Source organism: Raphanus sativus, chromosome 4, assembly GCF_000801105.2.
Source record: "Raphanus sativus cultivar WK10039 chromosome 4, ASM80110v3, whole genome shotgun sequence".
Taxonomy (NCBI): Eukaryota; Viridiplantae; Streptophyta; class Magnoliopsida; order Brassicales; family Brassicaceae; genus Raphanus; species Raphanus sativus.
The window spans coordinates 25,600,004-25,626,982 of NC_079514.1; the positions used below are offsets into that span (position 1 = coordinate 25,600,004).

The 26,979-nt window shown below is 32.1% G+C and overlaps 2 protein-coding genes and 1 pseudogene across 7 annotated transcripts; 2 read left to right on the top strand and 1 right to left on the bottom strand.

Moving 5' to 3' along the window:
• The first annotated feature begins 471 nt into the window (after positions 1–471).
• Positions 472–4,207, top strand: LOC108818291 (myosin-2-like). Of its 6 annotated transcripts, XM_018591216.2 has the most exons (10): positions 472–1,308; positions 1,402–1,444; positions 2,138–2,268; positions 2,339–2,645; positions 2,797–2,898; positions 2,997–3,140; positions 3,237–3,387; positions 3,482–3,509; positions 3,609–3,679; positions 3,816–4,207. In XM_018591216.2, the coding sequence occupies exons 4-10, from the start codon at positions 2,358–2,360 to the stop codon at positions 4,046–4,048; spliced, it is 1,017 nt and encodes a 338-aa protein (XP_018446718.1). In that variant the 5' UTR covers positions 472–1,308; positions 1,402–1,444; positions 2,138–2,268; positions 2,339–2,357; the 3' UTR covers positions 4,049–4,207. The 6 variants fall into 6 exon arrangements, with proteins under 6 accessions (XP_018446718.1, XP_056865314.1, XP_056865313.1 ...); XM_057009334.1 differs by having other exon boundaries at positions 472–1,444; XM_057009333.1 differs by lacking the exons at positions 472–1,308; positions 1,402–1,444 and having other exon boundaries at positions 1,769–2,268.
• A 4,542-nt stretch (positions 4,208–8,749) lies between these two features.
• Positions 8,750–10,126, bottom strand: LOC108816232 (succinate dehydrogenase subunit 7A, mitochondrial-like; annotated as a pseudogene).
• Positions 10,127–13,085: 2,959 nt separating this feature from the next.
• LOC108815750 (uncharacterized) lies at positions 13,086–17,248 on the top strand. The gene is made up of 9 exons (XM_018588253.2): positions 13,086–13,282; positions 13,351–13,418; positions 13,514–13,904; positions 14,001–14,246; positions 14,317–14,517; positions 14,601–14,918; positions 15,036–15,145; positions 15,796–16,009; positions 16,091–17,248. The coding sequence occupies exons 1-9, from the start codon at positions 13,174–13,176 to the stop codon at positions 16,456–16,458; spliced, it is 2,025 nt and encodes a 674-aa protein (XP_018443755.2). The 5' UTR covers positions 13,086–13,173; the 3' UTR covers positions 16,459–17,248.
• The last annotated feature ends 9,731 nt before the right edge of the window (positions 17,249–26,979 follow it).

Sequence of the window (26,979 nt, forward strand, 5' to 3'; positions counted from 1 at the left end):
TATTAGGATTTTTTGATGTCTTATTTTTTCGTTTATTTTAAATTTTTTAATTTAATTTATCAATTATATTAGACTTATTTCAAAAACTTATTTTATGAAAAATTAGAAATCTTATACATATGTATTTTCTATAAAAACATTTGTTTTAAAGGCATATACAATTAAATTAAAATTTACACTAATATAGTTTTATGAAAATAAAATAATTCATTTACATAACCCACCTCGTCAATTTTACTTATATTTTAAACTTTTAAATTTTTAATTATAGTGAAATTTTATTTTAATTTTCATATTGGTCAAAATTTATTTAATTATTATATTTTTCATCATTATCATATAAATTAACTATTTTTATTTAACCCGTCTCATGATAAATATTTAAAATATTCTAATTTAATTATATATATTAAAATATTAAATTATTTATTAGTTTATATATCTTACTTGATTATTTGTTCTAATAAGCTGAGGTATTTCAGCTCTCTCTCCTCTCTTCTAGAGAGATAAAATTTATCTCTATCTTCCTTCTTATCCATAAAACAAATTTCAGAAGGAATAGAGAGAAACAGAGAGCATTTTTTGTTTGTAATATACTATCGATCAGTTCTTGATCGTTTTACTTCCGTTTTGTCGGATCTTTAGCTTCGCTTTGGCGATTTTAAGTTTCGCATAGGCGATTTTAAGTTTCGCATAGGCGATTTTAAGTTTCGCATAGGCGATTTTGAAGTGCTGTCAACTTCATAACAGAGCTTTACATCAAGCTTTTCTTTTATCTCTGGTTATGAGTTGACTTAATAAATTCCGATCTCGTTTTGATCGGAAAACTTTTCAGCTTCTACTCTTTCTATCAAATTTTTATATCCCTTCTGCTTTTTCAAGAGCTGAATCTCTACTGTTGGTCATGCTTGATCTATATCCCTGATAGAAATCAATCTTTGTCTTAGGTGTTAAGCAAAGTGTTCTTAAGGGATAAAGATTCAAGTTTTACATGATTGTCTTCGTGATTTGGTTTAGTCTAAGAAGAGTTGAAGCTTGTTCTCTCAAGCGTTTCAACAATGACTGAATTTGAATCAATTGAAGCTTCTTGGTGGATTCATACCCAGCATGGATGAGGAGGATCTTTGAAGGCAGAGGCGGTTAAAGAGTGAAGCAACCAAATGGAATCAAATTCTAAGTTGATTTTCTGAGTTGGGAGCGGCATAGCCACCAGAGTTGGTGACCTTTCCGGCGAAGAGGCGACTCAAGAGTCATGGGCAACACGTGTTACTCACCTTCGTTACTTAATGGGCACGTGGATGGACAGATGTATGTATTTGGTTCATCCTTATCTTTCTAATGTGGGCTTCGGGTGGGTTAAACAATGTATTGGGCTTATATATTTGATTTCATTTGTAACAGTTTGGGCTTCTATAAAAGCCAAGTTGACAAAAAAAAAGCTGAGGTATGTTATAAAACTTTTGGATATATTTTATTCTGTTATTTTATAATTTATGAAATATCTAATAAATGAATCAAGTTACTTTATATTTATTAATTGGTGTAGTAGTTTAATTATGAATAAAATTATGTATATATAAATATTATAGAAATTTTATTTCTTATTATATAAATGAAAAATGAATCAATATAATTTTTTAATATAGTTAATATTAATTATGGATTTTATTATTTAAAATTAAATATTAAAAATAAATGTATATATACATTTCAAATAAGAGATATTAAATAATTTATGATATATGTTTTATAATAAGGAAATTAAATAATGTAATTGTCTAACATACACTAATTGTAAATAGATAAAAAAATTGTCATGTTTTAATAGTATTGATATCTTTTGATATTTTTTTGAATTAATTTTTAAAAGTTTTAGTTTATATATTGTAACTAATTTGAAAGCAAGGAAAATAATATTTTAAGTTTGAGATCTCGTCAATATTATTGTGATAGTAACATTTTTATATAAGTTAAAGCATGTTTGGTAAGTGGTTTCACAAAGGGCAATTGTCTAAAATAGCACCTTTCAAGTTTTTATCCCAAAAATGACACCAAGGAGAGAAAATCACAAAAATAGCATTCATTAAAGAGTAAAATATCTTTAATACCCTTGTTTTAAATTTAAATAAACAAATAGAAAAAAAAAGAAAAAAAAATGGGGTTTCTCCGACTGGCGGGGACTCCGTCGTCTACTTCTTATTGCAAACTCAGTCGCAATCGGACTGCCTGCATTGGCTAAAGACGCTCTCGCTTCCTCTCCTACTCAAGGTTAGTGTTTCCGATGTTGTTTCTAGGGTTTAGGATTCTGATATTCTCAATTTGTGGAATCTATTCTTAGGTGAGGTTGGGATCGAGGAATGGAAGTTGTGATTGAAGATCAGAATCAGAACGGGAGTAGTGTTGCTTCTAAGCAGCCTGAACCGGAGAAGAGGAAAGAGAAGGATCTAAGAGTTAAGAGGAAGAGTTTTGGAAGCAAGAAGATGAGGAGGGCTGGTCTTAGCTCTGAGTCTCCGTCCGCTGCAGAGAAAGAAGAGGAGGAGGAGGAAGGCATGAAGATCAGTGCTGCTGCTAAGGTTACTCCGGTGGAGAACGTGGATGAGCAGAAACCTGAGTGGAACGATAATGTCGAGTATTTCATTAAGAAGGTACATAGATGATTCTGTCCCTTTGTAACTCTTTCACTTGCTTAGAGATTATATAATAGATTGAATATGTTTGTACTTGGTAGATAGCTTGCTTAGAGGTGAGGTAGTTTTTTGGAAACTTGTGGTTACTGTGTTTGTATTGTATTTGCAGAAACTTCGAATTTGGTGCCGGGTTGCAAATGAGCAGTGGCAGCTGGGGAAGATACAGTCTACTGCTGCTGACACGTCGCTTGTTATCTTGTCCACTGCTAATGTAAGTTTATTTGTAATGTTGTTGCACTTTCCATATGAAATAGAAAAGTTTCTGCGTTCTGATTAATCCAAATCTTATGATTTTTGCTGCTATCAAAGGTTGTGGAAGTGTCTACTGAAGAGCTCTTTCCTGCAAACCCAGATATTTTGGAAGGCTGTGAAGACCTTATACAGCTTAGCTATTTAAATGAACCGTCTGTTCTTTATAACCTTCGTGTCAGATACTCGCAAGACGTGATTTATGTGAGTTTACTGCAAACTTTTTTTTGACTCTTCTGATTTGTTTCTCACTTTTTTTTTGCCTACTTCTTAGCTAACTTTGCGTTTTTCTTTTCATAGAGCAAAGCAGGGCCAGTATTGATTGCGGTCAATCCGTTCAAGAATGTTGATATTTACGGAAATTATTTCATCTCAGCATACCAGACGAAGGCTGTGGATGCTCCTCATGTATATGCTGTGGCAGGTGCAGCTTATGATGAGATGATGAGAGGTGAGGGGACACATTTATAGTCACGCTTTTGCTGTTTTACATGATTTGAGAACTGAGTATCTGGCACTTTCATTTTGAACCTTTCTACATACAGAAGAGAAGAATCAGTCTATAATTATAAGGTACGATTCGAAGCACTCTGAAGTTGGTATACTTCTGAATGATTATTGTTATTTTGTCATATTTACATGAACGGCAAATTGATTATTGTTGTTCTGCAGTGGAGAAAGTGGAGCTGGGAAAACCGAAACTGTGAAATTAGCAATGCAGTATTTGGCAGCTCTCGGTGGAGGTAGCTGTGGAGTAGAGTATGAAACGGCAAATTAATTGATGTTTCTGTCTCTTTAACTTGCTTAGGGATTATGTAACTTTTGATAATCTTATGCTTTCCACAGAACCAGAGACCAAGTCTAGATAATCTTCTGCAGGAGTTGGTAGTCTCCTTGAAGCATGCTGGGCAGCGGATCCTAAAGCTCGTCTCGAGTTCAAAGAGATTACAGTGTCGCTAGAAAAACTGCTTAGAAGCTTATGCTCAGATGATGATGCCGAGGATCAGACAATCAGTTTGGTTCAAGAACGTGTTGTCTATGACTTTCCCAAGCTGAAGATGAAGACTACCAAGAAGAAGAAGAAAAATAAAGTGATGACAAACAAAATATAGTTAGAGGGTTGGGTTGTAAAACTATTCCTTTTGTTTCCCATTTCACTCAATACTGTTTGAGCTGTATAGCAATCAATATTACCACACTTGTATTCTGTTTCTTGACACAAAACAGTAACTTTTTAAGTATAGTATACAGTGTTTAAGATGACAACTAAAGCGTGAAAAATAAAGAGCATTTTCCATACATACATATCCATTAGAAGCAGTGCTCTGTTTGAGCATGCGAAAGCCGAAGGTCAGCCTCAATGCGAGAAATGTCTGATGCACAAATTTATTAAAGAAAACAATCAATCAGAAGAAAATGTGCCAACTTTTTTTTTTCTTTCAAGTTACAAGAAAACTTTATTGGAGAAGCAGGAAGTGAGTTTCTGGTCTTTGTAAAGAGTCTCAAGCTGCTTTAGGTAGATACTCGACGAAGAACAGTATTTTCAGACCTTTTCTCCATGGCAAAGTTCTCTATAAAATTTTGAAAATTTTAAAAATGGTGTTATCAAATTTTGAAAATTTTTAGGATGTTTTGAAGCATTTTCAATAATTCGATTAAGAAAGTGTTAAATGTGGTATCATTATAAAACACATATGTTATATAGGATAGCTTATGGCACTTTCAGGATGGGTTTCCAGAAAACTAAAATGAGTATGTTTTCTTACATATATCATTATAGGATATCAAGTAATATATCCAGGAATGACTTCCTGGAAATTAAATATTTTATTAAAAAAAAAGAAAATGTTAGGATAGTAAATAACATATTTAGGAAGAGCTGCCTGAATATTTAATATTTAAAAAAGAAAAATGTTAGGATATAAAATAAAATATTTAAGAATTGTTTCTTAAAAATATAAAATTTAATTAAAAAGGAAAAATATTAGAATAGCAAGTTAAAATGTATATATTAATAAAAATTACATATATATATCATATTTAGGATAACAAGTTACATATTTAGGAAGGATGTCCTGAAAATTTAATATTTAGCTAAAAAAGAAAATGTTAAGATAGCAAGTAAACTACTGCCTTAAGCTTAGCTTTCCTAAGTGACATATTATTTTGATTTCTTCTTTAATTTCTACTTTTATATCTCTACTTATATATTCATTTGTCGTTTTTTTGCATTATTGAATGTGTTTAGGAAATGTTGCTTATAACATATTTAGAACTACTTGCCTGAATATTTAAAAATGTTAGGATAACAAGATGAAATATTTAGGAATGGTTTCTTAAAAATTTAATATTTAATTAAAAGGTAATATGTTAGAATAGCAAATTGAAATGTATATATTAGCAAAACTTGCATATATATCATATTTAAGATATCGAGTAATATATTCAGGAATGAATTCCTGAAAAAAATAATATTTAATTAAAAAGGAAAAATGTTAGGATAACAATTTGAAATATTTAGGAATGACTTCTTGAAAATTTGATATTTAATTAGAAAGGTAAAATGTTAGAATAGCAAGTTAAAATGTATATATTAACAAAACTTACATACATATCATTATTAGGATATCAAGTAATATATTCAGGAAGGACTTCCTAAAAAATTTAATATTTAATTAAAAAGGAAAAATGTTAGGATAACAAGTTGAAATATTTAGGAATGGCTTCCTCAAAATTTACAGTTATAAAGATAAAATGTTAGAATAGCAAGTTAAAATGTATATATTAACAAAACTTGCATATATATTATATTTAGGATATCAAGTAATATATTCAGGAAGGGCTTCCTGAAAATTTAATATTTAATTTAAAAAGGAAAAATGTTAGGATAACAAGTTGAAAAATTTAGGAATGGCTTCTTGAAAATTTAATATTTAATTAGAAAGGTAAAATGTTAAAATAGCAAGTTAAAATGTATATATTAACAAAACTTGCATATATATCATATTTAGGATATCAAATAATATCTTCAGGAAGGGCTTCCTGAAAATTTAATATTTAATTTAAGAAAAGTTAGGATACTAAATAACATATTTATAAAGACCTGCCTAAATAATTAATATTTAATTAAAAGGTAATATGTTAGAATAGCAAGTTAAAATGTATATATTAGCAAAACTTGCATATATATCATATTTAGGATATCAAGTAATATATTCAGGAAGGGCTTCCTGAAAATTTAATATTTAATTAAAAAGGAAAAATGTTAGGATAACAATTTGAAATATTTAGGAATGACTTCTTGAAAATTTGATATTTAATTAGAAAGGTAAAATTTTAGAATAGCAACTTAAATATATATATATATATTAACAAAACTTACATACATATCATTTTTAGGATATCAAATAATATATTCAGGAAATACTTCCTGAAAATTTTAATATTTAATTAAAAAGGAAAAATGTTAGGATAACAAGTTGAAATATTTATGAATGGCTTCCTGAAAATTTACTATTTAAGACTAAGTTATATTATGAAAATATTGAAGTTTTAAAGTTTATATTTAGGGGTTAAGGTTTAAATCCTAAACTAATCATATACCCAAGGCTAACTAGAAATCTTAAAACTCTATTTTTCATTATTTATTTTCAAATCTTAAATTTAATCTTGAAGTCTAGTTATCATTTATACACATTGCAATTTGATCTATAAAAAAATATTTAATTTAATTTATAATACATACATTGTTTCATATATCATTCAAAATACACATAAACCAAAACAAATTCTAAGATTGCCAAGTCTAGGGACTTCATCTTCAACCTACAAAACAATTCCTAAGATTCTAAAACCTTTGCTAATTACCACCAGTCGCCTTCTCTGCTCACGACAACTGCCGCTTCCATTGTTTTCTGTCAAGCAAATGTCAATGTCAGTTATAGTCCACAAAACACTCTACATTCTTAAACAAAACTTAATCTTCAGAACAACCAAAACAAAACAACATAATCAGAAATTCATTGGCTATAGAAATCTCCAAATAAAGAACAAATATAAAAGAGAGAACATGGAAATATGATAGCTTGAAGCTTTTTCAGTAATTCTATAATGAAAGTGTTAAATGTGGTATGATTATAAAAGACACATGTTATTTAGGATAGCTTTTGGCACTTTCAGGATGGGTTTCCAGAAAATAAAATGAGTGTGTTTTATTACATAAATTTGTTTTCGAAGAGAATCAAAAAGCGTGTAAGGAATGTTAGACAATTCTTGTTCTGGATGGCTATCCTGAATTGGAACTTAATCTTCAAAATATATATATGTATATATATAATCAAAATCTATAAAAAAATTCATTGGCTATAGAAATCACCAGTTAGAGTTCATTGTCTATAAAATAGAGAACACATATCAAACAGAGAACATTAAAATAAGATAGCTTGAAGCATTTTCAATAATTCTATCAAGAAAGTGTTAAATGTGGTATCATTATAAAAGACACATGTTATTTAGAATAGCTTTTGACACTTTCAGGATGAGTTTCCAGAAAATTTAATATTTAATTAAAAATAAAATGTTAGGATAGCAAGCAAAATATTTAGGAATGACTTTCTGAAAATCTAATATTTAATTTAAAATAAAATGTTAGGATAACAAGTCAAAGATTTAGGAAGGACTTCCAGAAAATTTAGTATTTAATTAAAAAATGTTAGGATAGCAAGTAAAATATTTAGGAAGTGTTTCTAGAAAATTTAATATTTAATTAAAAATATAATGTTGGGATAGCAAGTAAAAGATTTAGGAAGAGCTTCTAAACAATATAATATTTAATTAAAAATGAAAATGTTAGGATAGCAAGTAAAGTATTTAGGAAGGATTTCCAGAAAATTTAATATTTAATTAAAAATAAAATGTTAGGATAGCAAGTAAAATATTTAGGTAGTGTTTCTTGAAAACTTAATATCTAATAAGGAAAAAATAGAATAGCAAGGAAAAATGTATATATTAACAAACTTACATATATGTCATATTTATGATAGCAAATAAAATATTTAGAGAGAACTTCATGAAAATTTAATATTTAATTAAAAATTAATTGTTATGATAGCATGTAAAATATTTAGAAAAGCTTTCCAGAAAATTTGATGATAACAAATTTGAATATATTTTTTCTTTGTGTCTTCTTGTTTGGCTTACGCATGTTGATATCTTTGGTAGGCTCGTGAATTTGCTTATGACATTGTTAGTCTCTTGCTTGTGATTGTGTTTGTGCTTGTGAAATTGTGTAGTATTTTAATAATTTCAAGAAGGATTTGTGTAGTTTCAGGAAAGCTTTCCATAAATTTTGATGATAACAAATTTGAATTTTTTTTTGCTTTGTGTCTTCTTGTTTGGCTTACGCATGTTGATATCTTTTGTAGGCTCATGGATTTGCTAAAAACATTGTTAGTCTCTTACTTGTTCTTGTGAAACTGTGTAGTATTTTTAAAATTACAGGAAAGATTTATTTAGTTTCAGGAAAGCTTTCCAGAAAAATCGATGTTAACAAATTTGGAAAAAAATTTGCTTGGTGTTTTCTTGTTTGGCTTACGTATACATGCACTCAAAATTCAAAACTCGTAAGCTAGATAAATCAAGAAAAACTGCAAACTTTTAATTTTTGGATGGTTTAGTACATCCATTTTTTATGTTTCTTAGATTGTTGTTCCTAAAATAATCTGATTCCTTTGCAGTCAAAATGAATCTTAGCAACATTTTTTTACGGTATCAACCCTGTGAGTTTTTTAATGGCTTAATATATCTGTGTCTAATGAGGGCAATTTAAAACTCTGCTTTGACTATTATACATTCATAAGTATCGTCAATATGAATGTTGAGCAAAAGCCAAATCCTTTTGGTTTATTCACTTATTTAGAACGTTGAGCAAAAGCCAACACAACTATCAACAAAATGAACTTCTGATATTTAATAAAAAAGGAAGAAGGATGATCAGTGCATAAAAAGAGATGCTCATGAGCGTAGTCCAGCAGCTTAATCTTCCTTTTGCATCGTCGCCCCGCATAGATCTCATAGCAGCACCCTGAATAAAATAAAGAAAACATGAGTAAATGCTATTCAATTCAAACACAAAAACACTAATGTCATCAAACCTAAACTCTATGATCCCCCACCAAACTACAAAAGTGCAGAAAATTTGGAAAGTTGTTAGCTTTCCATCAAAGAGATAGATGAAAGACTGATGATAAATACAATAATCTAGATACACGAAAGTGACAGGAGTAAATATCATGAGGAACAAAACTATATAAGGTGAAGCACAAGATCACAGAAAGAAAATGTTATTTTATGATGTACGTACCAGCAAGAACGACAACAGCGAGGACATCACCAACCCTTTTCAATTGGCGTACTCATTTCTTATGCGACTTGAATCTCCTCAAAGCATCATTCTCAGCCAAGAGCTGACACAAAAAGACAACCATTTAAACTCCCTCATAAAGAAACTATCAGAAAACAGGAGCCATTTCTTGCTAATTTCAATTCGTGATAACAACAATTACACTGCTTTCAAAGTCAAAAAAAATCCAAATCTGTTGGAACAGATCCGATCCCTACAATAGAGAGGTTAAATGTAAAAGATAATTACCTCTTTCTCCCGAGTTCCTACTCCACATGGAACCCACGACGGTATTGAGCTAAGGCACCATCCGGCTTCTGCTTATAAAAAAAAGATCAGAGAGAGTCAAATAGAGATCATGTTCATAATAAGATCAAACGAATCTAATTACAGTATATCCGTAAAGAGATTCGATCGGAATACCTGGGAAGAAGAGCGGAGGTGAGATGCGATCGAGGTGTTGTTTAGCAAAAACGCCATCTAGCAAGGCTTTCAATAAGAGTAAAAGACGAACGTTCAATAGCGACGATTGATCCAAAATCGAGGACGATGTAGAGGTACAGACGACGACGAACTGCGCAGAAGGGAGAGAGGAGACGACGGCGCAGAGGGGAGAGAGGAGACGACGTCGATCGTCTGAATTCCTTTTTTTTTTTAAGTTAATCAAAGAAGAGGGTATAAAGTTAAATGACACCTTTAATGAAACCTATTTTTGTGACTTTGGAGATTGAGTGCTAGTTTGGGAATAAAAACATGAATTTGTGCTATTTGTGTCATTTTCTCTTTCACAAATATAGTTTTTAGAATTATATTGTACTTGTAACTTTGTAAAGATACACAGGTGTTTGCAACTACCACAGCGGATGCTGTAAATATCAATTTATGAATTTTTATTTTACAGTATTTATTGTTTGTTATTGATTTGAAATAGATTTGAAAATATATTGTTTGTTTAAAGTAGATTGTTATTGTGTACATAAATCAAATTTAATTAAAAGCATATGTTAAAAATAATATAATGGCATTGTATCGTGAATATTTTCAAAACAGAAGGATACTTGAAAAAAGTATCTTCTGTTTTAATAGTATAGATATTTTTTTGTCATCATTTTAATAGTATAGATATGAGACTAGAATAATCACATAAATTTGGAGAACAAATTTCTAAAACTTTCATGATCATTTGTATCTTTTTATAACAAAAAAGAATTCATTCATTGGTCACAAAATTTTCAAAATGGTGTTTTTAACATTTTAAGTAATTTATAGTCATTTAAAAATTCAAAATATAACATATAAAAAAATTAAATATTTTTATTATATGTTTGATGGATTATTTAATTTATTTTAGTGTTATAATTTTTTTTTTTAAAAATGAGAGAGGATACAAAAATTGTTATCCAATTTTTATTATTCCATATCATTAATTGTTATGTATATGTTAATCATATTAGGTAATTCTGTAGTTTTTATTTAAGGAAAAATATAAGAATATTCTTTTATACACTAATAATTAATTAATTAGTTTAATAAAACCTATATTATATATTCAGATGGACAAATCTATTTTTCTAAGGATTCTACGACTCATTTTCGTGATGACACGTGGCTATAAAAAATGTTGCAATGCTCCAGGATTAATATATAGGGGATATCTTATATCGTGTTTCATATGTATGGCATGGATATACGCTAAATATTAAAATACGGCCATATGGAATACGAACTCCTAAACTCTAAACTCTAAACTCTAAAGAGCATAAAATGTTTACTCTCTACAAACATAAACCCTAATACATTTAACATATACATGTAAGTTTGAAAATGAAACCACATATTGTGTAGTTTTGAAAATGGAATAACATATTATACAGTTTTGTGTAACCAACATATAGTATGTAAGTTCTTCAGAAAGGTTTACAAAAGAATATGATTAGAGAGAATATGATTAAAGAGAAACCGAGTTAGATTTAAAAAAGTTTAGGAAAGGTAATCCCGTAAAACTAAAAACGGATTAGCAAACGGTCTAACGAAAAAAGCCATATCAGCGTTGTAAATGAGATAGGTTTTATCAGCATTTTAACCGAGAGAGGTTTTATCATTATAACCAGAGAATAGATTAAAGTGAAACCGAGATTGATTTAAAGCAGAAATTAAAAACAGTTTATGGAAGGTGATCGTAGAAAACGATAAACGGTTTAAGGAGAGGTTAGAAAAAAAACACATCAGCATTGTAAAATACTCTAATGAACATTATAAAATAGTGAGTCAATCAGATTATAAAGATTTCACTTAAACATGTTCTTAAATAATAGTATGATTAATATAAATTATACATACAAACTATAAATTAATTAAAAATTAAAATTAAATATCAATCAACTATTATATTATATTTCTTTTATAAATATTTATAGTCCGTGAATGTGTACGGGAAAATCGCCTAGTAGATATTTTAAAGGACAATTGGCCTAAATAGACAATTTACAAGTTTTTGTCACAAAAGAGTCCTTAACGAGGAAAATGACCAAAATGTTTTATTTAATAGTTAAAAGTCCCTTATACCCTTTTTGCTGAAATGTTAACTTTATAACAACAAAAAGGTTGTACAATCTCATGATCCTAAACTAGGGGATCACAAAAAATAGGAACAGTGGAATGAGCTCCGAGCACAAGAATGCTCTACTTTTAAATGGGAAAAAGTCTCTTATACCATAGATATACAAATACAAATAAATTAAAAAAATAAATCAAAATTAATTTTAAAAAAAATTATAGTTTCCAATTATATGTTTTCGAATTCGAAACTTTTTATAAATGTTTTATGAAATTTTGTTTTTCAAATTTCTTTTTGAAATTAGAAAACACTTTTCGAAAGTGTTTTTAAAAAAAAATGTTTTCAATTTTAATATTTATTTTTTATTTTCTAAATTTTTAAATTTCAATCTCAAAACTGCACTTCTTAACTCCAAACTCTGAATTATATATTACTTAATCCTAGGGGTATAAATGTGTATTTACATTTTTAATGAAACATTTTAGTTATTTTTACAGGGTATATTTTCCATATTCTCTATTTCATAAGATTTGGTTGGGTGACATTTCGAAACAATATCAAAACAGAATTTAATCTAAACGTGGTAACAAAATACCTAAACAATATCTTATATCGTGTTTCATATGTCTGGCATGGATATACGCTAAAGATTAAAATACGACCATATGGAAGACGAACTCCTTAACTCTTAAGAGTATAAAATGTTTACTCTCTACAAACATAAACCCTAATACATTTAACATATACATGTAAGTTTGAAAATGAAATCACATATTATGTAGTTTTGAAAATGGAATAACATTTTATATAGTTTTGTGTAACCAACATATAGTATGTAAGTTCTTCAGAAAGGTTTACAAAAGAATATGATTAGAGAGAATTCAATAGGGTGTAATTAAAACCGAGAGAAGTTTGATTAGCATAACTATATAATAGATTAAAGAGAAACCGAGTTAGATTTAAAAAAGTTTAGGAAAGGTAATCGCGTAAAATTAAAAACGGATTAGCAAACGGTCTAACGAGAAAAGTCACATCAGCATTGTAAATGCGATAGGTTTTATCAGCATTGTAACCGAGAGAGGTTTTATAACTATAACCGAGAAAAGTCACATCAGCATTGTAAACATCAAGTATTATGAAACAGAGGGAGTATTTAATGGTGAGGGGTGGGGGGGGGGGGGAGAGTAACGAAGCGACTTTACTTGTGAATCTATAAAACCCCCCAGAACGACATACAACCTGTTCATCTTCTTGGCGCTCGTCTGCTTCCAACCTGGAAAATGGGTGAATCTCACACGCGAGAGACTAATGTCGTGCAGGTAGATACCAGCCTAGACACTCATCTCATGGTTCTCCTTCACCGCCACGAAACCATCTCCGATTTCAAAGGTAAAAAGTATATATTTCACTTCTTCTATTCACTCAATCTGATGATTCTGGTTTCACCACATATGTAGTGAATCTATGCAAGGATCATCTTCAGTGTTTTCCCAAACTTGGAGAAATTGATATATCTGCGGTTAAGGTAACGTTTTTATTTTTATTACTGCTCTTGCTTGCTTCATGCATGAATAAAAATGTTTTAGCTAAGTTATGGCTTTCTTTCTTGACCTAATCTAGGTTACTCGTCAGAATCCATCGGGTCTCCTTTTGGATTATTGCATGCCAGATTCTACGCTCTTGAGTAGGGTTTTGGACGGCATTGGTCATGATTGCTGGTCTGTGTTTGTTGATGCTGCCGTCAAAGTTGAAAAGCGTGAGCTCCCGGGTGAAAATTGTTTAAACCATGAGTTGCTGCTTGAGAATGGTTCTCTGGAACTGGAAGAAGGTTTGGAAGCTGAGAAGACAAGAAAGAAGAGGGAACTGGAACTTTCCGATGGAGAAAAGAGTCGGAAAAAAACAAAGGTTGATGTTGATGAGAGTCACGAGTTGTTTGGAAATGTTCAGCTTGAAGTTGTGGCTACTGAATCTTCACCACTAGATGATACTCTTCCGGAAACAACCAGAAAAGGTATCCACTGTCTTCTATAAAAAATTGGAGCATAGTTATCTGTTGTTTAATTGAATCTAGTTATGCTCTCATTATGTAATTGTGATTCTTGTGTAGAAACAGAGATGTGTGTGGAAGATGTGGGAATAGTAAACGCTGATACTGATAATCTGGTTAGCCACCAGGCAAATCATTTGGACAGTAGCAGTGGCTTGGCAACCAGATCAGAAGATGATATCAATCAGTCTTCTGCAGCTGCTCTTACAACTTCAAATGTAGAGAGTGTTGCTGCTGCTCCTGAATCTCTTCCAGCCTCTGGAGGAGAAAATGGTGGTAACCCTTTTGCTGAAGCAAGTCAGAAAGGTAATGATCCCTTAACGTTCACAGCTCTTTTCTGTTATGAATTCATAATGTTATTTCTGATTCTGTGTAGATAAAATTGGAACAGATGATGTGGTGAACCATATGGAAAATCATTTGGACACTAACATTGGGCTAACAGCCAGACCAGATACAGAAAAGAAGAGTTCAGAAGTTGACACAAATCAAACTTCTGCTACTGCAAATGTAGAAGAACGTGTTGATGCTACACCTGCTGCATCTCTTCCAGTCTCTAGAGGAGAAAATCAGAAAGGTTACTGTTAATTCTTTATTATAGAAAATGAGGTAGTCTGTATTATAACTTATTATTATGTTATTGTTAATTCTTTATTATAGAAAATGAGCTGGTTCAGATTTCTCTCGATGATGTGGGAAGAGGTCAAATTGAAACTGACAATCTAGTGAGCCACACATCAAATCATTTGGACACTGTCAGTGCGGTTACCACCAGGCCAGATACAGAGAAGAAAAAAAGAAGAAAGAAGAGATCAAAAGATGTCATCAGTCAGTCTTTTTCTGCTTCTATTACAACATCAAGAGATATTGTGAATGAGATTAAAGGAGTTCCTGCAAATGTTGATTCTGTTGATGCTACTCTTGAATCTCTTCCAGTCTCAACAAGAGAAAATCCTTCTACAGAAGCAAGTCATAAAGGTAACTTCAATTCTTTGTTGAATTTAGTTTTCTTCTAAGATCAATTCTCTTCGGAGTTTAACTCATAATGTTATTGGGAGTGTTTCTATAAACTTATGTCATGTATTTCTCGTGTAGAAACTGAGACGGGTGAGAACAGCGGCGGACCCACGCCTTTAGCAGGTGGAGCACGTGCCACAGCCTGTTTTTTAAATATTATTGTGCAGAGGTTCAAAGATGCGGAAATTGTGAGTTCTTCTTTCTTAAATGGTTCAATTGTGCCCCCAAGTAACTCATGTTTCGAACCCGTTCATTCAGTTTTTTGTACACAATTTATTACATTTTAGTCACACTTTCATAAAATAAATATTCATTTCTCTTTTGTTTTTGTTATGTAATAGAAATGATTTTATTTTCTTTCTTTCCTTTAATATTGACTTTCAATTTTTCTAAAAGAAAAAGTTTTATTTTTGTTAACTCAAGTCCGAACCCGTTTGTTTGTTTTTTTCAGGTTTTTTACACACTTTTTACATTTAGTCACACTTTCGTAAGATAAATGTCAATATCTCCTTTGTTTTGTTATCTAATAGAAATGATATTCTTTTTTTTTTCTTTTCTTTAATATTGGTTTTTAAATTTTCTTAAATGAAAGTTACTTTATTTAAGTTTTATTTTAACAATTATTTCTTTAAGTTTATATTATTCAACAACAAATACAAAAACTAAAATGAATACACTTTGTCATATACAATTATATATAATATCTAATTTTTAATATCACTTTAGCAATATAGAGATTGTTTCATCTTTTTATGAATTTTTAAAAATAATTATAATTTTTTTTTAAATAATTTAAGTTTAGATAATATAATATACGTAACCATATGCTTTATTGCAGGAAAAGAATGAAACCGAGGAAAACAATGCTTCTCTGGAGGTTGCAGACTCCCAAGAATTGTCAGATGAGGTGAACAATGCTGCTCTGGAGGTTGCACAGTCCCAAGAATTGTCAGTTGAGGTAAACAATGCTGCCATGGAGGAGACCCTTCTCATGAAGAACCCACAAGATACAGAAAATCTTGATGATTCTTTTGCAGAAGCAATTCAGAAAGGTAACTGAATCTACTAGTCATCCTTTATGTTCTGTTTCTCAATTTATAACTTATTATGTTATTGTTGATTCTTTATTATAGAAAATGAGCTGGTTCAGATTTCTATCGATGATGTGGGAAGAGGTCAAATTGAAACTGACATCCACACATCAAATTATTTGGACACTGTCAGTGCGGTTACCACCACACCAGTTACAGAGAAGAAAAAAGGAAGAAAGAAGAGATCAAAAGATGTCATCAGTCAGTCTTTTTCTGCTTCTATTACAACTTCAAGAGATATTGTGACAAGAAAAACCAGAAAATCCAAGACCCCAGCTGAAGAAGATACTCTGGTCGTTTCCTCTGAAGCACACAATGTTGAGCCTATCAAAGCTGTGGAAGGAGAAGAGCCTGATAATATTATCAGAAATGTAACAGGTTCTTTGCAGGAAAACAATGCTTCTCTGTAGGTTGCAGACTCCCAAGAATTGTCAGTTGAGGTAAACAATGCTTCTCTGGAGGTTGCACAGTCCCAAGAATTGTCAGTTGAGGTAAACAATGCTGCCATGGAGGAGACCCCTCTCATGAACAACCCACAAGATACTGAGAGCGATGCTTCACTTTTGAGAAAATGCTCTGAGGATAAGAGCCTTTCCAAGAGAAGTCCAATAGAGAAGGCTGATATTGGAGACAATTTTGGTTCTAGCCAAAATCACGAGAAACCAAATCAAGTGGCTGGTGGAGCTAAATCTAAAAAGGAGAAGAAGGGGCTTGATCTTCATCCAAGCGGTTCCTCTAATTGTTCATTGAGCTCACTGAAACGGAAAGATAAAAAAAGTAGAGCTCAACAACCAGCTAGTTCAAGTACAGATCATTTGCAGTCAAGGGTTCCAAATAAGACGTCTGATGTCTGCGCAGGAAACAATCTGGATGGAGGAACAAATAAGTAAGTGACTTGTTAGTGGTATCATTTAGGAAACATAAATATCAAGCAGTTACAAGAAGGCTTCAATTAGAGCTCAGTCACAACCGTAGATTACATTCCTTCTTACGTATTTATTATATTTGTCTGGTTTATTGCTGACTAAAAACCCGATAATGATGTTTAAAAGTCATGTCTGATATTAAAAGTCACCACAAGGGTCCACAACGTTAGCTTGATTTTATGTCTTATATTTTTTCCTCATCGCCTCTTTTTCAAGTGGTTTTTTAATGATTCTTCGTTTCACTTTGTAAATGGATCATATCATGTCTCACTACTCCTCCTTTCTTGCTTGGTTTCAAAGCCAATACAAGTTTATCTTCTACTTCCTCAGACTACATGGTTCGAAGAACTGAAAAATATGACTCTTGATACAGTAAACCCATGAGCTATATCCTCTGTTATATGATACACTTTGGATGTATCAAACGTGTAAAAGAACAGAGAAAATGATGTAAAAGACGATTGTATTAATCAAATAGATAAGTATAGCTGAGTTTTTTTTAGGAGTTGCTCCTTTTTTTTTTTTTTTTGAAACAAGGAGTTGCTCCTCTCTTCCATGAAAATATAAATAAGGATTTACTCTATGTCCTCTTTCTTATAACCTTCACTTGCTTGTTGCCAACGCTTTCATGCCTTCTACCGTAGACCAAAAAATCGATCATTCTACGTTTGTACACAATCTTCATCTCTCTTTGCCGACAAGACAACAGAAATAACGATTGCTTTTCCTCAAATCCAATTAATTGAAACGAAATCACCAGAATCAAACTCATCCATCACTTGCATATCCTGATTGAAGCAGAATCCATGTAAAAACCAAGCACTGCCCAAAGTACGGCGAAACTGACTATCGGTGACTTGGCTTCGCCGACCACAAACATGGATGAAATCAATTGGGTTCTTTCTGTTTTTGAAAATCATCACTCGCCTGACCGATCATTTTTGTGCCAACTATTTTTTTTCTTTTTTTGTGCTAACACCGATCATCTCCTTTCACATTTACATTCTGATGCTTCCTTTTGGGCTTCAGTAGTCTCCTCCAAATCATCAACTGGCCCAGGCTACCCATTTTTTTGTTGTCTAACATTAGAGTAATTAGTGTATATAAAAATTGATGACCAAAAGTAAAACATATGCACAACATCAATACATTAACATGGAACATAGCAATTTCTTTTACATAAACATGTATTGTATATATAAAGAATATTTATTATGCATAAAAACTGGTAATATCCATATAAGTACAAAAAAATTCATCTCCGCGTACTCCCCGATTTTTTTTCGATTTTTCAATAAATCGCTAGGTCCCGGATGCACCGCATGCATAGCGCCTGACGAGTTTCCGAACAAGGCTTCTACGTGACCAACAATGCACATGCTTTTGTCGATGACTCAGCACACAGATAACCAAGTTTTAACAGTTTTTACGGGTTTTAACCGGTTTTTACGGGTTTTGGCTGGTAACTGTTATTTATGAGTTTTTTGAATTCCGTGTTTTAACATAGATATCTTTTGAATTCCGAACGGGTTTTAACAATTACAATAAGAGGAATTACAATAACATAGATATTTTTGAATTCCGGGTTTTAACGATTTTTTACGAGTTTAACTGGTAACTGTTAGTTATGGGTTTTTTGAATTCCGGATTTTAACAGATATTTTTTTAAAATTCCAGACAGATTTTAACAATTACAGAAGAAAGAATTACAGTAACATAGATATTTTTTTAATCCCGAACTTTAACAGTTTTACAGGTTTTAACTGGTAACCTGTAACCGTAACCACTTATGTAAGCAATCCAAATAAACTTCTAACTCTTCACATTATTTATATACCCAAATTAAACCAATTTTTTTTAGCAAACCCAAATTAAACCAATTATGTTTTGTATTTTGTCCAATTAGGTGTTATGGTTGACCAATGTCATCACATCATTTATAACCAGTTTGTATGGTTTAATCCAAATCCGATTAGCTTAATTTGGATTCAGTTAATCGGTTTTGCTTCGTTTTACAAAATACTGTTTAATAGCATTGTTATATTCTTTTCCAATCCGATTTAATATCTAGTAATGTTATTTGTATTTGATATAATGCAGTCATGTAGAAATATAAAATAACTAGGTGTTGTGCCCACTCAAGTGGGCCTAATTATTTTACAATTACTAATTAAATATCATGATAAGTTATTACTTTTGATCTTTAAGCTTTTACAGAATATCAAATGATTTATATATGAAATTTATCTATCAAAGTATATATTCATTATTGCGTTAATTTCTCAAAAGCTTTCATATATATAGTAGAAGTATTTTTAACTATATATATTTGCAACTAATTTTATTTATGATTAAAAGATATTCTTTTTAGATGATAATATATATATAGAAATAATTGTTTAATCTTTATTAAATATATTCTTGTATAATAACAAAATAACAAAATATGATAATATATGAATTATCTTTTTTATTTTAAAAAAGGTTTTTATTATATCTGTTTTAATGAGTTATCTGATTTCATAAAAGTTTAAATTCGTTTTTATGTTTGGGTTTTATTATATTAAATCATAATTACTAAATATTTTATAACTACTCATTAATATATGTGTTACTAACTAAAAGACTATGATAATAAATTATTATTTTATTTCGTTTAAAATTCTTACATATTAATTATATTTTTTAAAAGTTTTTTGTACACATATTTATTATATTGAAATAAATCTTAAAAGTCACTTAATATTCTCTTTTCAATTATCTAAAATTAAAATTTTTATTTGATTAATATTTAGTTTTATACTTTATGTTTTTAACTTTATATTTTAAAAAACAATTCAGATAAAAACACACCATACATATAAGAATTATATTTATATTTAAAAATATTTTTATATTTTGGATAAATATTAATATTATTAATTTTAATCAACTATTTAATAAAACAAATTAATTTTCGTTTTTGTTTTTATCTTAATTATATATTTTATTCACTAAGGGTACTATTGATATTAACCGGAATTATATTTATATTTTAAAATACTTTTAGATTTTGGATAAATCTAACTATTATTAATTATAATCAATTATTTAATCAAATAAATTAATTTTAGTTTTTACTTTTAGCTTAATTATATATTTTATTCATTAAGGGTAATATCGATATTAACCGCTCTAACTTTTAACGCGAGAGTTCCGTAGCGAAAAATCATTTCGCAAATAATAGTATAGATAGATTAACTAATCTACAAAAGAACTTTTATTTCACAAGGAATCTTTCGGTGTCCCACGAGAAAAAACTAAGGAGGTGTTATTGAAGTTTTGGTTTCCTTAAGAATATGGGTAAAAAAGATGGGATTTGTTTTAGTTAAAAAGATACATTGAATTCCATTAAAATCCTTCATAACTGAATTCTCACGACATCTAGAAAAAATTGAATAACATGTTGTAAAACTTGTATTTATTCTTATTATTGATGTGCCAATAGGCATCTATATATATACATGTTACAAGGAATAGATAAATGGAAAGATCCTATTTCCAATAGGAAATAGGAAATACATGGAAATAGTATTATCCTAATACAAAACATAAATATGGTAAAGTCTAAGTCTTCCTTTCTTCCTCATGCGTCTGGTCCGGTTCGGTATTGTATGTCCGGTACGTCCGCCCGGTACTGTCCGGTACGGTTCGGTTATGTCCGTCCATCCAATGGTTTATAACACTCCCCCTTGGACGCCATAACCGTTTCAGAGTTCATAGTGTGCTTCATGTTGCCTCATTAAAACCTTACCAGGAAAACCCAATGGGACAAAACCTTGGTGAAGGAAAAAGAGTACAACACACACTACTCCCCCTGATGAATGCATCACTGAAGATGTCCGTGTAAGGACTTGTAAATATTGATTCAGTGAGCTTGGAGTGTCTGTGTTTCTTTCTCTTAGAATTTCGCAGAAGAACACTTGGACGTACTGTGCCTTATGTCGTCCAACTTATAATATGGTCGACCATTATGGTCCTTGACCAAAAACGTATGTCTCTTAGACTACTAACCACTTTACTTGGTCGGATCTCATCCATAAGTGTTTATGGATCGTCCTATAGTATGACCTGGTCGTTTATGGACAGTGAGATATTTCTCTTAAGTACTATCGAAAATGTACTGAACTGGTCGATCCATATTGTGTCATAGACCTTGTCTATACACGTCCATAATTTTCTCATGAGTGTCTTAGATCATGACTTGATCAGTGATCATTACTACAATGAGTTTTACATACTCATTAGACTTTGGTTCTATAACCAAGTACACTCATCGGACCTTATTCTTGGCAATCAATCTTTCTTGCCATATGTACTATCCATACTGATAGTTGATACCTCAAAAGTCATACCACGTTTTGGGTTAACAAAATTAGTCATCTCTCATGGATGATTCGGCTGGAAAGAAGCCGGACATAGTCTTTGATTTGGTATGGTCTTTGGCGTGAACCATAATGGTTCTCTTCGCTTTTTGCTGTGACCATCTTATATCTTACTTAGGGCGTGCTGATCTCATACACATACCCACGACTATGGTCTCTGCTATGAGTTATTGCAGTCCTTATATACATAGTCTTAAGAATCAATCTTGTTTATACACACACACAACCTTTGATGGATGTCTAAGATGTTGTTGGTGTGTTGCTATCAAGCCTTTGCCGTAGACCATTGGGTCATAGACCACGACCAATCACATGGTGATTGGTACTTCTCTCATACGGCTATATCTGTATATGCAGTCCCATGTCCTTAGTTTGTATGGACCTTTGCTAGGCGTGCCTATGGACTGCTACATGATAGCTGATCTTTTGAGATCTAGAAATAAACTGTATCAACCTCTCTTTAGGCTGGTTCCAAACACAAGGGATTTTGTACTTCTTATAAGTATGTATGGACTGAATTGGATTGTTCTTAGACAGATCATTTACTTATACAGCTGCTTAATGATTCAGTCCATGAACAGCTTAGGAACAATGCTGTTCATTGAGAATTTCTTTTCTCATCTTTGTGGTACCTTTATAATATTTGATCCAGTGATCCATATGCTTGCTTACTACGTTTTTATCTCTTACTTATGACCAGACCTTTGTCAATTTCAAATCTGAGTAGTAGCATCCACCACATAGGAGTATATCTCCTTATAAACTGTTTTTCGGTCTCTGTGAGTAACCTTGTGTAATCAGCTATGTTCAAATGCTGTAAATAGGCACATGCACGTCTTAGACCACGTGACCATGTCCTTATCTCACGGTTTACTTTCCTCACATGACCCATTCACTGGTTTTATCACTTGATGGCGTTTTATGGCCAATACGTCCATCTTTCTTTACTTTAAACCCCACGTCCATTTTATTCTTTGTGAGTACTCTCGTGGGTTTATGATCCTCGCATTATATCTTATACTCAAGTGCTACTTTCTTTTATGAGTTCTCTTATATGTAAATACATCAGTGGTGTTAACACTCTTATATATGGTTCCATTGTGTTCCAGACATGTCCAAATCGATTTGAGATTTCATTATCTAGGACCTTTATTTCCTTGCAGTTTGGCGTCCCAAACTACATGGTCTGGTACCTTAGATGGTTAGCTGGCCAGCCTTATCTCCATGTCCGGACTGGTTCCCTTTTGAACTCGGATTTATATCATTCTGTGCACCTTTTCATTTCTTTCTATCCGAGGTTCCTTTATCTTATGGAACACTTTGGTCTATCTTGTATAGACTCTGTAGCAACTTGATTGTGTCTCTTAGGACATCAAATTTCGTGGTGCATAAGCTGGTATGACATTTAGTCATTCTTTTCTTTCCTTTCGGGTCAATGTGTCTGGCATCTAGTTCTGCTAGCTTTTGCATTATTTGATCACATTCTTTGGACGTCTTAGATTATATTTCTAGTCCGAGGATCTTGCCAAGACAATGATGGTTAATACCAATCTCTTACTCTTTATCCAGCTTATAGCTTTCTCACTTTTGATGTTGGACAGTCGGATTACTCATGCAATCCGTGAACCTGGCCATTTAATCTTATCACCCATATTTGGCTCAAGGTTTCATATAAATTCGTGGGAGAAAGTCATACTCCTATCCAACATATATTCCCAATTCTTATCTCAGTTTCTATCTTAGAAAGCACATATGAATGTGGTGGTTAAATCTCTTTAAGATTTCATATGTCTGGTCGTGACCCGTATTCAATCTGAGATGGGAATATCTATGCTCACTTATATGGCCTGATGCATATTGTCTTTACACATGTATATCAGTGTGTTCCCAAGCATTAGGTCGTGGCCTTTGTATTATAGGAAATCGGCCAAATGATTGTCCATGGTTCTGTTCTCGACCCGGTCGGTTTCATCGTCCGTGGTACGGTCGTATGAACTTTGTTGACCGCGTCCACGTCCTGTCCATCCATCCCGGTCTCGACCGGATGGTTTATCATGATGGACGTGGCTTGTCTTTGTATTAATTTACCATGGTCATAGACCATGTCCCACGGATCATGTTCATGTTTTTATACTATGGTCATGTACCACACGGGTGTGTATTCTCCCCCTCATGAACATGCTATAAACCATTATGCCATTTCATGATACTTGGGACAGTTAAGCCTCATGAGCTTCCCTTGTGTACATGTTTCACAACGTGAGATTCTATGGGATAACTCTTTTGTGCCTTTCAATTATTTGCATCAAGTTTGGATCGATCCGGATGGCTAGTCCGGTCATGCCATTAAGTGTAATTTCGTATGGTTAACCAACTGGTTACCATGGCTCTTTTGCCTCTCATCATACTGATCTTAGCATAGTATTAATCAGTAGAGTATATAGGTATAGTCTTGACCACTTTCTTATAAGGCCTTAGGCGATTTTTCTTTCATAATCTGTAGGAACCTTTTGTTCTCTTTTGCCCATTGTTTCTATATGGAAACCATTTATTGTTAGTACTCAATGGGCCACGAAATTGGGTGTATATAATGCCCTTCAGGCAATGCCTTGGCTGTGGTCTAACTATCCTTCTAGAACAAGATTTATTGGGAGAATTTTATTTTTATTTTTCGTGGATATTTTTATGCTTTGTAATTCTAAGATAAATAAAAATCATTCAATAAAGGTTTTCATAAAAACACCAAATAATATAACATAATAAGTTTTAAAGTAAAACAAACAAACAAAGCAAAATTTCAGGATGTCAAATGGCCTTTTAGCCTATGGTCAAGCCGGCCACTCCAACTGTCACTTTGGATGTGGCTTCCTCGGATTTATTATCTCTTTCATCACAATCTGCTTCATAACCACTCATCTCATTCTTTATTTGATTCATCCACTCTCTTTGTAATAAGTATGAAAACAGATCATTGTATGTGGTGAAACATTTCTCTCTATGATGTAAAAATAGATCTCTTGGATCTGCTGTAGAGAATGTCTTTTCAAATAATTCCTCATCTGTTAACTTTTCACCACATAATATCAGGTTATGAGCTATTTCGGACAGGGTATAATTATATTCTTCCACGGACCCATAGTCCCGGAATCTGAGGCTCATCCACTCATGCCTTATCTTTGGTAATAACACCTTAGTGTATCTGGACATTAATTATGTCCAGAGGCATCGGGGGCTCTCTATATCTCGGTACTGATTTCTCAGTTCCTCAATGAGATGATGGCTCATTACTGTTAATGCCATTTCGTTCTTGGTTCCATGATCATCCTTGATGATACATTTCCCAAGACCCTCTGTCCATAGTATATATGAGATATTCATTGCCCATCCTAGATAATTTTCTCCAGAAATTTCTAGGGTATCATAATCCAAGGTTGACATCTGAATCATATCAATCAATCAATTCTTAGAATTCATGCATTCAAATAATCAATCAAACATGAAAATACTTTTAGAAATTTTATCACTCAATATATCAATGGTTCACACCAACCAAAACAAAATTTTCTAACAAGTATTAATCAATCAACATGAAATATCCCTTTAAGCAATCAATGATCAATGGTGAGCATTCTAGCAATATTCCTATTTCAAATTCAGTATGGAATATGCAATTTAACATAAGCTGAAAACTTTTCAGAAAAGAAAATTTTTTTATAAAAGGAAACTTTCTATTTTTTTTTTTTCAGAAAATGAAACTTTCTATTTTTTTCAGAAAAGAAAACTTTCTATTTTTTCAGAAAATGAAATTTTCCACTTTAGCAGAAAGGAAATTTCAACAAATCAATCAATCAAGCAATCAAGAAAATAATTCAGATTTCAGTTTATAGAATTTATAGTTTATGAAATCGACCAAGATGGGTTTAAGGGGTGATCGATTTCTATTGGCTCCGATTGATCATTCAGATCATAAGGTTTTCGAGATCCAAGAACACTTAGTGTTTTGGTTTTAATTGATTTAATCAATCTCTTATTGAATAAGGAATATTTGTGCTTATAACAACCTAATGACCGTTTGATCTAGCAACTTAACGGGAGAACTAAACCAAATCTTAATTCCTCAAATTTATTTAGGGATTCAATTGTCCTAGGTTTTTAGGTTCATCAAATTTTAATGTTCAATCCTTTAACAAACCACCAAATTTGTTTTGATATGGTTCCAAAGGATGTTTCAGATTTTATTTACCTTTAGATTGGAGAGAATCTGAAACTGGACCACCTAGAGAGAGGAGAGAAAACCGCGAACGGCTTGAACGTCTATCGCGAGCAAGGAACGGGCTGATCGGATCGTCCGGAATCTCTACCGGCTGTTGGATGAACTGTCGGATCGTCTGGTGGCTTATCGGGTGCTGATCAATTCGTCGGATGGTCAGGTATGTGTGCTGGTCGGATGAGAATGGAAAGACAGCTAGGGTTTCCTTTAGTAAAAAGGAAATTGTCAACGCGGATTGAAACGGAGGTGGAGAACGCGTCTGAAGTCGGATTGAGACGTGGTTTGCGGCGCTGGATTCTTCTCGTCGAGAGATTCAATTTGATATATGGAACGTCGGCTAAATCCTTATAGTTTGAGAGATACGTCGATTTGAAGTTGCGTCCGAATTAGGGTTTTGAATCAAGTTGACGGTGCTTCTTGTAATAGCTCGTGAGAACGCGTCCGGTTTCGGATTGCGATGAGGTCGACGGCGTTGGATTCGTCTCGTCGAGATCTTGAATTGGATAGGTGGCTCGTCGTCTGGATCCGTCGGGTCGAGGAGATACGGTGTTTTGAATTTTCGTCTGATTTCTAGGGTTTATGGTGGTTGATGGGAAAAAGGGTTTCAAAATTCACTCAAGGTTTTCTCAGAGCTTTCGTGCTGATAACGTGTTGTAAAACTTGTATTTATTCTTATTATTGATGTGCCAATAGGCATCTATATATATACATGTTACAAGGAATAGATAAATGGAAAGATCCTATTTCCAATAGGAAATAGGAAATACATGGAAATAGTATTATCCTAATACAAAACATAAATATGGTAAAGTCTAAGTCTTCCTTTCTTCCTCATGCGTCTGGTCCGGTTCGGTATTGTATGTCCGGTACGTCCGCCCGGTACTGTCCGGTACGGTTTGGTTATGTCCGTCCATCCAATGGTTTATAACATAACAGGGGTTTTCAATGAATTTTAAATTCTTTTTACCAAATACTCAATCCAATAACACTGAATTTAGGTCTGGATATAAATTACAGTCAATTCTATTAAATTACCCTATTCAATAACACCCTCTAAATATGCGCTACATGGACTTTAACCGATCTTAAACCGGGAAAGATCGTAAACTAACCGGCGAAAAATATAGATAAGGTTGTTAAATTACACCGAAATCAACATCATGCCTAAAGAGGGAAACACAAAGTGAAATGTGCATGTTAACAAATTCTATGAGAATCCCTAGATCTTAACAAGATGCCATAGCCTGATAGCCATAGGGATCAAAAGAAACTGAATGAAAACCAATCTAAACCTGATAAAGAAAGAGCAAA

Excerpts from the sequence above, each read along its gene's own strand:
- LOC108818291 (XM_057009334.1), top strand. The coding sequence starts at position 2,358 with ATGGAAGTTGTGATTGAAGATCAGAATCAGAACGGGAGTAGTGTTGCT. Across the intron at positions 2,646-2,796 it reads TCGAGTATTTCATTAAGAAG|AAACTTCGAATTTGGTGCCG; the intron begins GTACATAGATGA and ends TTGTATTTGCAG. Across the intron at positions 3,388-3,481 it reads TTATGATGAGATGATGAGAG|AAGAGAAGAATCAGTCTATA; the intron begins GTGAGGGGACAC and ends TTCTACATACAG.
- LOC108815750 (XM_018588253.2), top strand. The coding sequence starts at position 13,174 with ATGGGTGAATCTCACACGCGAGAGACTAATGTCGTGCAGGTAGATACC. Across the intron at positions 14,247-14,316 it reads TGCTGAAGCAAGTCAGAAAG|ATAAAATTGGAACAGATGAT; the intron begins GTAATGATCCCT and ends GATTCTGTGTAG. Across the intron at positions 14,518-14,600 it reads TAGAGGAGAAAATCAGAAAG|AAAATGAGCTGGTTCAGATT; the intron begins GTTACTGTTAAT and ends TCTTTATTATAG.